This window comes from Lissotriton helveticus, chromosome 6 (assembly GCF_964261635.1).
Source record: "Lissotriton helveticus chromosome 6, aLisHel1.1, whole genome shotgun sequence".
Taxonomy (NCBI): Eukaryota; Metazoa; Chordata; class Amphibia; order Caudata; family Salamandridae; genus Lissotriton; species Lissotriton helveticus.
The window spans coordinates 164,091,631-164,104,127 of NC_136067.1; the positions used below are offsets into that span (position 1 = coordinate 164,091,631).

General features: G+C 44.1%; 1 protein-coding gene and 1 long non-coding RNA gene across 4 annotated transcripts in view; one reads left to right on the forward strand and one right to left on the reverse strand.

Moving 5' to 3' along the window:
• LOC144762387 (uncharacterized) overlaps positions 1-1,363 on the reverse strand; it is a 609,729-nt gene extending 608,366 nt beyond the window's left edge. Inside the window, exon 1 of the long non-coding RNA XR_013596084.1 lies at positions 1,076-1,363. This is a non-coding gene — a long non-coding RNA (uncharacterized LOC144762387). The remainder of the gene's footprint in view (positions 1-1,075) is intronic.
• C6H8orf74 (chromosome 6 C8orf74 homolog) overlaps positions 1-12,497 on the forward strand; it is a 2,015,860-nt gene that overhangs the window by 1,276,984 nt on the left and 726,379 nt on the right. The window contains exon 1 of one of the 3 annotated variants that reach the window (XM_078647557.1): positions 1,360-1,493. The exons of 1 other annotated variant lie outside the window; for it this stretch is intronic. In XM_078647557.1, the coding sequence (XP_078503683.1) occupies positions 1,461-1,493 (33 nt within the window). In that variant the 5' untranslated portion in view covers positions 1,360-1,460. Of the gene's footprint in view, positions 1-1,359; positions 1,509-12,497 lie in introns of those variants that run through there. One more of the 3 variants, XM_078647556.1, reaches the window with a different exon arrangement.

Below are 12,497 nucleotides of genomic sequence, written 5' to 3' on the forward strand. Positions count from 1 at the left end.
GAAGGTATTTGCGGCGATTTGTCTTCTGTGGTTTGCAGTGCAGCCTCTCTGGCCACTGCGCCGCCCCTCCGGTTTCTGTGGCACTGCCACGCTCCTCTGCCTGTCTTTAGTGATGGGCACTGCCTTGCCCCCTTGTGTTCTCCTCTCTCTGGCCCTGTAGCGCGCTCTGCGCTGTGTCCCCGTGGCCAGGGGTCGCCTGCTTTACTGCAGCCCACGTGGTGGTGATTCGATTTTTTTTTTTTTTTTTTTTTTTTAATGTTGGTTGGACTCTCCCGTCCTCGTCGCCACTGTAACGTTGGGTATTTGCAAAGAATTGCGCTATGCTGGATTGGTATTTAAAGAGGTTTATTATTCAATTTACAGGTTCTGCAGAGGAGCGCCGGCCGGCGCTTCCGATGACTCTCGGGTCTCCGCGCGCACTGGAGGCTGCGCGTGCAGCTTTCCAACGTGGCCGTCGCACGTCACAGCTACGTGACGTGCAACAACTAGAATGCATACACTACACTTACCTGAAGTACGGCTTTCGAGTGGTATTTCTACACTTACCACAGGGATTTCGTTCATTTCATGAATCTGTGATTTTGTGTTGGTACACCTTTATAGCAACTATTTCATATGTATTCCATGGAAAACTGAGCAGGTTCCGAGGGCTGTTGGTAGGTTCACTTTTCAGCAGTTCTCTGACCAGTCCGGATGACCCTGCTCTTGTGGGCTCTCTTCATCTACAATTAAAGAAGAACTTGTTTTCTAGCAACTTTGTATTTCTTCTGGATTAATCCCTGAACAGGCTCTGCCGCCCTACTACACTGAGATTAAATCAAGCATCCCATAATTTACTATCCTGAGATTACATCAAGCATCACATAATTATTTGCTTTTTTATTTTTCACTGTAGCTAGCTGCCCTTTTGACAATGGGCCATGACCTTGAGCCCTAGCCCCCTCCTCCCCCCCCCCTCCTCTTCATTTTCAAAGTTCAACGCCTGCAACTGACTCGGCGATCCTCATTTTGCCTTATACAAAACCTGCCTTCCCCACTGACTAATCTCAGAGAAACGTGAGGTACTTACTGTTACCTTCAGGAAGCATCGGTCAGTGGTGGCTTCTGGAGAAACGTGCGCTAAACATATGTTGCCGTGACACGTGTGTTGTTGTATTCTGGTCTTCTCCTTCCCAACGTGCAACTGAATACCGCCTCTACTGGGGCGTGAGGTACTAATTATCTGGTACAGCCAAAAGAACAGAGAGCTGTTGAAAGCAAACATGATACCCGTTATCAATTTCAGTGACGCGTTTTTTGCACAGCAGAAATTAAACGTCATACAATTCTCAGCACGCAAACGGCAATGCTGTATTACTCGAAGAGCCTGCGCAATTGAATTATACTGTCAATAACTGGCTGCGCGCGCGGGTGTCAATCACCTAGCCCCGCCCCTTACCAACGGCCGCGGCTACCCAAACATGGCTTCGCTGACCGCTGCAGGGATGCAGGAGGTAATGAAGTACCAGGTAAACAGCTCACGGCGTGAAGGAAGTGGTGAATTGTCTCTGTATGTCCCTGCCGAGGCCCCGAGGTGATATCTACAGGGTGCGGGGATACGGGGCGTCACTGCGTATGTTGAGCGTGTATTTTAATGTAGTGCACGTGTGCCTCAACATCGCACCCCTTTTAGTGTACGCACGGGAGAGACTGCAGAAAATGCACGCGCTGTACATATGGGACACATTACATCTCCCGTTAAGAGCCCGGTCGGGTAGAGTTACCGCGTGACCTTACTTCACATGGTCTGTGCTTTTATTTTTATTTATTTATTTAATGCGATTTTATTTAGCGCGAACTTTACCCTAAGGTGTCAGAGTGCTTTACATAAGAACCAGTTGCAAAACATAAGGATTTAGGATTACATGCGTTACATAAAAGATACAAACAGAAAAAATTGCAAATGTACAAGATTTAAAGTCACACAAGGAAGAGATCCAAACGGAAAGAAAAATTGCAAATGTACAAGTAGTAAAGTCACTCAAGGAAAAGATACAAATTGATATACTCTAAGAGTCACATAGGAATGGTAGAGAGTACAAAGGTCTACTACATATACTAGTGATTAGAGTTAACTCTATATATATATATATATATATATATATATATATACATACATATACATAGTAGATTTTCTCAGGTCAAGACCCAAAAAAAATAATAATTATGCACGGGATTATGCTTAAAGTTTCAGTTGCAATAATGAAAATTATCTGAATTCACTGGATATTTAAAGCGATGGGGCTTATTTACAAGCCACTTCCGCAGCCGGTGCGTCACTTTTACCCATGTTAAAAGTGACTTTCCGGTGTCGCACTAGGCTTGTAAATGCCGCCCGTTGTTTTCCTAACACCTAATTACCGGCCCCATTTTGTTTAATGGCGGTTGCAGACTGTGGCCCTAATTCAAGCACTGCTTCATTGGCGTAATGTGAAATGAAGGCCCCTCTCCTGCAGAATGTGAAGAGGGGCCCGAGTCTTCCGTATGATATCCTACAGATATTCATTGGCCTCGGGCGGAATTCCCCCTTTCCTCCTCAAATGCGTGAGGGGGAGGGGTCTGCTCTGAAGGGGCACACTTCCTTTGGAAATCCAGGACTAAGCAATGAAGGTGCTGCAAACTAGGGGTGGAGACAGCCTTGCCAAGACCATACATGCCAACATTTTACAACTGGAAAGTCAAACAGTAGAGTTTTGAAAGAACATCAAGGGAATGCATTAAAAAAATGTTAGCTTTACAAAGCGGGAGTCTCTCGCCGGAATCGGGTCTGTTGGCATGCATGAAGGGGGTAGGTTTGCTCTCAAAGCCCGTGCTCGAGCCAAGCCCTGAAAATAGTTGGTATGTGACTCCTGCACCAAACATCATGTAACAGGATACAAAAGTTTTTTAAAATTCAAAATGTGTATTTGTTTGACATGCAGAAGAGTTTCATTTTACAACCTCAGATAATATATCATTGCATTGAGAGGTAAATTATTAATAGTGATAATTTTTATACATGAACTTAGTCATATTCCTGCCTCTCATCCTTATGACAATAGTACGAGGCAGGTCAGTTGTCATACAATGCCAATATGTGGCCTTAATTATTTAATTACATGGAGCAATATTCTATTTGATTAAATCAAACACAAGAAGTTGTTGTACATTGCACATTGTTGTATCGAGGAGGCAAACAGGCCTTATGTAGCCCATTAAATACAAGAGCCATGCAGAATAATATAGAACTAAATTTTAATGTATTCATTTTTTTACTTTTGCAGAAAAATTACGAAGAGCATTGGGTGCAAAACATGCCCTAACTTATGACAATGAATGAGGTGGTCTGCACACCTTATTACTTAGTGTATTCAATTGAGTCCAAATCTATTTAGATTACTTTGTCCTTTGCACAATCCAGTTTGCACGCAAAGGACAAAGTAATCTAAATAGATTTGGACTCAATTGAATACACTAAGTAATAAGGTGTGCAGACCACCTCATTCATTGTTTATATATATTGCCACTTGCTGGTCTTGCACCCGATGATAAAAATGTTGTAAATGAAAGAACTGATCGTGAGAAATATGCCACATATTAATTAACAACGAGTTCCTGGCAGTGTGCTTTAAAGGAGGTTGCTAGAAAAGATAAACGCAGGGAGTCCTGAAGACTGTGTCACTCGATATGTACACAAAATTAGTATTGGTTTATGATTTGGATGCGTATTTTTCATTGAGAGGATGAAATGTATTCTGGGAATGATAGTTTGCGGGAAACATAGGGTGTTTCAAACACACTTTTTATTGGGAGCACGTGAGGGGTGGAGCTCTATAAGCTTAACGGTTAAATCGCTAGAGTGAGAGCCTGACAACGAAGCTTGAATTTAATCCTGCTTAGGGAGGAAAAGAACATGAGAGCAGGTATGTTTGGCGAAGTAATAGAAGTGAGATAGATAAACTATGTGAGCGTGTAATGTTGCAAATAGCAGTCGGCTTTCATTGAACATGTGAATATGTCAATTGCAAGAAGTAAGGACAGTTGAATGCTCTTTGCGAAATAATTTAAGGCACTCTGTAAATATTTTTATTCGAACAAAAATGTACGAGTGAAAGATAGAGCTTTGCATGTAATATCGGCAATTAAATTCACTCCGGTTTCAATTGTATTTTTTAAGAAAGGCATTCATCTGAATCAGTGAAGGTAGTGCACTTGCAAACTCAGTTGGCGTCATGTTTTTGTAATTGTATTATGAAGAAAGATTCGTTTTTGTCAAAATAAGATACATGCATTAATTTAAAATGAGGTGAGGTGATCAATACTAATGGACTTGTTTGTAATTTTCAGTTACCCCAGACGAAGGGCAAAAAAATTGCCCGAAATGCATTGGGTTACGAATAAAGACGCTGCTCAGAACTACTTGTTGTGTTGGATTCGTATTTACAAAGAAGCCTGGATTGGCACAAGTTGATACGCAAAGTTTCCTAAAACGCAATTTGTTGCATATGTGGATAAGAATGAAAATAAAGATGACAAGAAGATAAAAGCGTTTTGGTTAAAATATGGATTAACATTCAGCATGGACAAATGGATTAATATAAATTGGACCTAGTACCACATAGATGCAGTGCATTTTGGAGAGGAGCGTGATTTTCGCGCTCCCCACAGTCTATATCTAACTTATGACAAGCCAGGTTACAAGCACGATTAGCATTACTTCCACTCCCCACAGTCTATATCTAACTTATGACAAGCCAGGTTACAAGCACGATTAGCATTACTTCCACTTATGTTTTAGGTATACTATTGACAAATACATCATACAACCAGAGAACATCAGTTGTCCTACACATGTCTATACAGATCCGTATCAGAGAGCAATTATAAGTCTATGTATACATCCAGAGGTTTGTAGTATTAAGACATTCCCATGCAAAACAGTGTCCATAGTGGGAGGGAGAACTTCAGTGAACTTCGAATTTCACCGTAAACAGACAAATATACTTGCTCAGGGGTCACTAACTTGCATTAAATTTCTACCCATATCATACACTAGTGTAAGCTACTCCTTGTCTGCTATGCATCTGAAATCCGTGTCTAAGAGATGACCAATTTCACCCTCAGCCAACCACAACGTGAGGACCAAAAACACTGGAACTCCTAATTCCCTGCTAGCACCTGAGAAGACTTCTAGGTCTGTGACTGCTAGAGAGCTTAATACGGGACATTGCCAAACTCCGATTTGTTATGCGTAGCAGTAGAAGCCTCAACTACGAAAGTCCCCTAGAACAGAATGGCCTCTGTTAGGGTGGGCATACTTATTATATATGCTGAGGCAAGAAGTCGTGCCCCCCGTACCCGACACCCTCCCTGCCCCAAAGACTGACCCCTTGTTTTCCTCCCAGGATTATTTCCCGGTATTCGGCTCCGGTCAGCTCACGCTGTAGTGTCCCGGCTGACACATCGCAGCGGCACAACAGGACGGCTGCCCTCTTTCAAGCAATTTCCTGATCTCGCCGCCAATTCATTAGAAGTGAGTCCCGAATCCAGCCTGACATTTTTGCTTGGACTAGCTGGTTTAACTCCATGCTTCCCTCATCCCTTTCAATTTGACAAATGTAATGGGGCTGTGAGAAAGCAGACCTGAGCCCCCCTTCTCAACCACCCCGTATTTACTCTGATTTAAATAGGCTGTCATCCTTCCCCTCCCATCTTGTCCTGATGAAGACCCGCAATGACCACTTAATAGTGCTTATAGTGGGTTGAAACGTCGACGCTACCACCTGGTTCAGTTCAAGGCTCTGCGCATGAAATTAAACTTGGATAATAGCAGAGTCAGTGTCTTCACTCTGGCCTCCCCTTCCCTTGTACATATCCTTATCACATTGTACATATTACGCACTCAATTGTATCACTGAGCACAATATGTCACTTGATCACTATTCACCTTGAAACGTCACCCTTGTTGGCAGCTCTTTAAGTATGGGTAACAGATAAATGATGCAATTTATATAAAGCAACTGTTTACTCATCAAACTGTTGTTCTTGTGTGTTCCTTATGATTAAATTGGTTTTGATCTTACAAGTGAGGATTTTATATGAGAAATAAGATAATTTATTTACATGTACAAGAAATTAGCTACGCATACTCAACAGAACCATTGTTTTTTTCCTTAGTGTCCCAGTGAGCCTATTTCCAACCCCTATAGAAGTGGCCTGACATCCACTACTTTGTCCCTCCCATCGGGATCCTGCCTCCTTCCAACCCTGACATAATGCCTCCCATCTCACCTACCTAAAACAACCTCAACCCCCCCACTCCTAACTACCTAAAACTGTACGATCCAAACTCCTTCTCAATTAGTTACCACCCTAACCTCTCACCCAAAGCGAAAAAAAACTTCAAACACAAATTGATTAGACAACACCCGGAATCACTTTTCGTGAACATCTATCACTGCTCCTCCAAAGGACAGATATAAATGGATCTAATTTTCCACACAAAAAGACCCGATGAGTAGAACTCCATCCTCTGCTCTCAGCTCCACATTGACAAAACCACTAACACGCCCCCTAGCTGCAAACTGACGATCTCAATGCCTAACCGCACGCCGCGGAGTGGGAACACCTCTGTGACCATCTACTCCAACGGTCCTGTCCTGATCCAAGCCAACAACGACAAACTTAAGGCATTTGACTCCCTCTTCTCCTCTCTTCGGAAAGCCCCCTCTCAGGCTCATCTCCCCCTCCCAACCCATCCTTTCTCCACAGACAGCCGGACTCTCCAGCAAATCCCACCTCCCTTTCCTACGACCGCTATCAACAACAGTTTTCTGCCTCATGACCCTTCCCTCTCTTATGTCACTAAGAACAAGGCTCCCCCCTCCAACCGTCACCTCTCCCCTCCTCGACCACTACCTCCACCAACGACCAACAAATGTCCTCAACACGTAATCTATGACTCAGAACCGCCTCATCATTCCCACACGCAAAAGAACGCTGAAGCCACCTCTCGACCCGCCCCACCCTACGCCCTCACCCAGCCCAGAGCCTACATGGACAACACTACAACGAGAAGTCATCATAGCTACGGCAGACTTCCCCCCCTCCCACCCCCCTCTCTCATGATGACCATGCCCTGAACACCCCCAACCCCACCTCTGAAGGGACAGGGCAGCGTCTCACCCTGCTGGAAAGCCGACTAGCAACCATTATCCAGGGCTTGACCGAAATCCTGTCCAACCTCGCCACGCTCCGTAAGCATGACCAAAATCCCCACCGTTCTCCCTCCCCCTCCAACTCCACACACCAAAGGCCTCCCAAGACTCTCCACCCCAATTGGATATCTGCCCCCTCTCGAATCAGAGCCTGGGACTTAAAAGAACAAGAGACGCCATGTCCTTGAGTGAAGCAGCTGATCTTGCCTCCTCTTACTACACCCTTCCTACTGACACCCCCCAAGCCAAAGTTCAAGTGATCACTGGATTTAGAAGAGACCACTCCCCTCTGAAATCTCCAAGACCCGACCACCAGCACTATCACCCCCATGGCCCCCCTAAGGAAGAAACTCAAAAAAGAGGCAAGCCCACCAATTGCATGCTCATAAACTACAGATCAGCCACCAAACATGCCACTGAGCTAGCTGAGTCCATCCTCTCCCATGACATTGATATAGCCTTTAACACAGAGACCTGGCTAAATGACTGCTCGTCTCCAATCCTAGATACCCTCGTGCCCCCGGGCTTTGCAATTATCAATAAAGATAGAAAAGACCACAGAGGCGGGAGTATAGCAATCATCCACAACACCAACATTTCCGTGAAAGAAATCGACACCTTTAACTATAATACCGTTGAATGCTTAACCGCTATCATTAACACCAGCGACAACAAAACATTACACTGCCATCTCCTATAACTCCCCCCAGGCAACACCCCCGCATTCACCGAGCACCTATCTGACTCGATTGCCCATTGTTTTCTCCAGGACACTAACAACCTTATTCTGGGTGATCTCAACCTACACTGGAATGCAGAAAACAACTCTCTAATCCAAAACGTGAACAAGCTGCTACACAGCAACAACCTCACCCAACACTGTGCAGAGGAAACCTATAATAAAGGAGCAACTCTAGATGCCATTATCGCTCAATTTGACACCGTTACAATCTACCACATCCTTCCCGTTGACTGGACCAACCACCACTTAATCCTATTCCACATTACTCTACCGATCCTATGTCTACCTCCCACTCAAGACCCCCGAAATAGTTGAGAAATCTAACACAGATCAACATGGCCGACCTGGTAGGAAGGGTAAACTCGCTCCTTCCTATCGCCACAGACGATCTCTCCACCACAGAATTCACCTCTCATTATAACACAACTATGACGACCATCCTTGACCAAGTAGCCCCGCCTAAAAAATCAGGATCATTCCATCCAGATCTTGGTTCGAAACTGACATCAACGCTAAAAGAAGACAACTAAGAGCCACAGAAAGGCTTTGGAGGAGCAATCCCTCCACAAGCCTCCATGAGCAACTCAAAGCAGCCCGAAGGAAATACAAAAAGCACATCAGTAACGAAAAATCTACTTTTTTCTCCAACGCCTTGGACAACGCAAAAAACAGACCCAAGGAACTCTTCAACATCATTAGACAGCAAACACCCAAGCCCCCTGCTACCTCAGTTCAGGCCTCCAAAGACCTGTGCAACAACTTCACCAACTTCTTCAACAAAAAAATGTCCAAGATTGAGCTCTCTTTAGACATTAACCTCAATACCTCCCACGAAAACCTGACCTCAGAGACCAAAGACAGCTCTCGCAGGCTCCCCTCGAAAGCCTGGAAATCCTTCAGCTATACTGATCCCCCACCTCCAAACCCGCATCTCACGTCCTAGATCCTATTCCCTCCCAATTGACCAAAAAGCTGGGACCCTCCCTAGCCCCGTATTGGTGCAAGATCATAAACAGCTACTTGAAAACCGGCGTCATACCAGACTGCCTCAAAGTCGCCAAGTCACGCCACTATTGAAAAACCAGGCCTTGACACCAACGATCTGAACAGCTACAGACCCGTTTCCAATGTCCCTCTCCTCTCCAAAACCCTTGAAAAATGCGTTCTCCTACAACTGACCCAACACCTGGACAACATCAACTTTCTAGACCCACACCAATCAGGCTTCAGAAAAGGCTGTTGCACAGAGACCCGCGATCCTTAACGTCATAGACGATATCCACAAATCACTAGAAAATGACAAATGCTGCCTACTTATCCTCTTGGCTCTTTCGGCATCCTTTGACATGGTTGACCACAACCTACTCATTAAGGATCTTCAAGAAAGGGTAGGTGCAGATGATGTGGTCCTACAATGGTTCTCCTCCTTCCTATACAAACGCTCCCAAAGTATAAAAATCAAAACCTTTACGTCTGATCTTCACCCCATCAGCATAGGTGTTCCCCAAGGCTCAGTGCTCTCTCCCCAGCTGTTCAACATATACATGGAACCCTTCACTACCATACTAAAAAAAGCCCCCCTTCCACCTTTACGCTGATGACGCCCAGATCAACCTGGAAACCTCCTCCATTGATGACATTCAGAGACTCAACGACACGCTAACAGAAGTCCAACACTGGCTATCAACTAATCACCTAAAACTCAACCAAGTCAAAACCAAAATCCTCCTTATCTCCAACGAAGAAGAAAACCCCCCAATTCGCAGAATGGCTAAAAGCAATTGACGCCCTCAACAGCAATCTCACTCTGGCTAACTCGGTTACATCATTTGGAATCACCCTAGACCCTAAACTCGACATGGCCAAACACATTAAGAACTCCGCTAAGAGTGCCTACCTCAATCTGAAGCTACTTCACAAAATAAAACCATACATCCTGCCCAAAGACCTCAAACTAGCCACTCCATCTTTGGTGCTATCCAGACTCGTCTACAGGAATGCAGTTCTTACTGATACAACCAAATCTCACCTTGCCCCCCTCAAAACAACCCTCAACGCAGCAGTCAGAATGGTCACCGGAGTCAAGAAATATGATCACATCTCACCCGCACTCAGAGAACACAAAATGGCTTCCCATTGAAATGCGTGCCAGCTTCAGAACTGCTTGCCTCACGCACAACGCCCTGCACACAGGGAAACCCGACTACCTAGTCTCAAAACTCAAGAGAGCTGGACAGACAAGGAACCTCACAGGGGTGTGGAATTTAATTAAATATCTACTTGTCCATGGGGCAGGCTGCTTAATAAATCTACTTGTCCTGTAACAGGACCCCTTGTGCCATGTAATGCGGCAACAAATTACGCAGCAATCTCATTATATAAGAGTTCTAACATTGCCTCTCTGATTATGCCAGGGTTCATACCCTAGTAGTGTTTGAATACTAGCAATTCACTTATGCTGCTATGTTTCTGCAGGTCTACATACTGGGGCTGAAGGTAGTGATAAGCAATAGTTCCAGGGTTGGAATGCCCTTTTTAGTCTGTGCAAACCTACTAACGTGCATGTTTTAAGGGTTTTCACCAATTCTTCTGAAAACGGTCGGAAATTTACTACTGACAGTGGCAGACTTAAAACTTCTTCCAGGGTTGGGAAAAAGGTGGTTGGAGGAAAAGTGAACTTGAAAACATTCAGATTTTCACATAAGCAAATCTACGCCTGCATATTTGCTCATGCTAAAATGCAGTTCACAAATATTTTCAGGGAGTACTATTTCTTGGCCTATTTCTGTAAATTCTCTTGAATTCATGGAAACTGTACATATGCACTTAATGCAAGGATATATACCATGGGTGCACTTTTGAGACTTTCTTTAATAATTGGGCCTCTAATTAGGCCTGGCGTTAACCATGACCTTTTGTTTTGTTTTTTATTCTGTGTCTCTCCGTCTATCTATCAGCTGGCGTCCCTGTAAGTGACAGTATTTTCCTCTTTTAGATGAAGCATATTGGCACACAAAGTAGTTTTGTTCAGTGCCCAGAACCGCTGTGGCAATGTGTGCTGAGACCAACATTTTTTGTTTTGCTTTTGCCAATGCTTGTTAGAATAGTGAGGACCCAGCAGCTCCCACACTGTTAAGGTTTTACAAAAAACATGCCTAAACAAGTCACGCCATGACAAAACCAAAAGGCTGACCACCAATTTCAGACCCACTAGCTTTGCCAATGCTGGTTTGTTCTTGTTTTCCATATTCATATTTAAACTGCTTACACTGATATTCCATTCTGAATATTTTTGGGAAATACTAACATACATCAACATGTTACTAAATGACGCTGCAAAGATACAGTGCCTAAAATCTTACAGTAGTTTAGCTAAATGTTTTCTTTTCTTGCATGCAATTTTTTGTGAATGTTTTATTTTGAAAGCAAAGAATCATCACTCTTGCTTTGAAGCTTCTGCAAATATTTGCATATAATCAGAGAGCATTCTGGGTGCATTATACAGAGACTCATATTATTAAACTTTGAAAATGTGTGTACACTTTTATACTGGAACCACCGTCAGCACTGCAGGCTGAGCTTAAAACATTAACTTTTAGTGCTCACCCTAATAATAAAGGCTTTGCGTTAATGAACCATATATACAAGTTTGAACAGCATTAACACACATATTACATATAACACAGACTTTACCTTAATTGTAGAGAAAGCCCTTCCTTGAGCCTCAATGTGGTACTGTAAACTGGCTGCCAAAGGGTTTGTGCTGCAGGGGGGTTGGGCCTACTTGTCCCAAGGACAAAATGCACATTAAAACTTGTTGCCCTTGACCCCAAACACTATGTCCCGTCGCTCGTTCCTTCGCTGGAAACGCACCCACAATCTGGAACTCCATCCCAATCAACATAAGGACTACCTCCTTCCTTTGTCAAATTCAAGAAACTCCTAAAAGACCTCTTCCTCAATCGTGCCTTCCCAAACCGAAGTCCCTGAAGCGCACAAGCCTGCATTCTGCAGCATCTTGACACTTTGATATTCAAACCTACCTCTTCCCCGCTCCCCTCCTCATTATTCCTTGAAAGAGGTTCAACCCAAGACTTCGTGCACCCATCGAGGTTTCTCAGGTCTTCCATACATCAATGTTGTACAACATGCGGGGACCTCAGAAACTATACTAAATACTGGGACCTATTGTGTTCCCATCGAGGATTCTCAGGATTTCCATACCTCACTGTTGCACAGTTAACTTTTTACTTGGATTCATCACATGAAAAATTAGGTATCGCCTACAGCACTGCTGCCAATTTCGGTTGCACTGCATGGTTTCATTAACATTTATATATTGCATCTCAGTATTGTAATGGTGAATGTTTTCATTTGTTAGCCAGCCCACCCATCCCTGAAGATCACTGGGGTATAGCACAAAGCACAGGCAGGCCAGCACACAAGGTCACTTGGCACAAAGCAAGCAGTCCAAAATGGCGGCTCCTCCTGGCACACAGCAGTCCACTGTTGTAGAACCA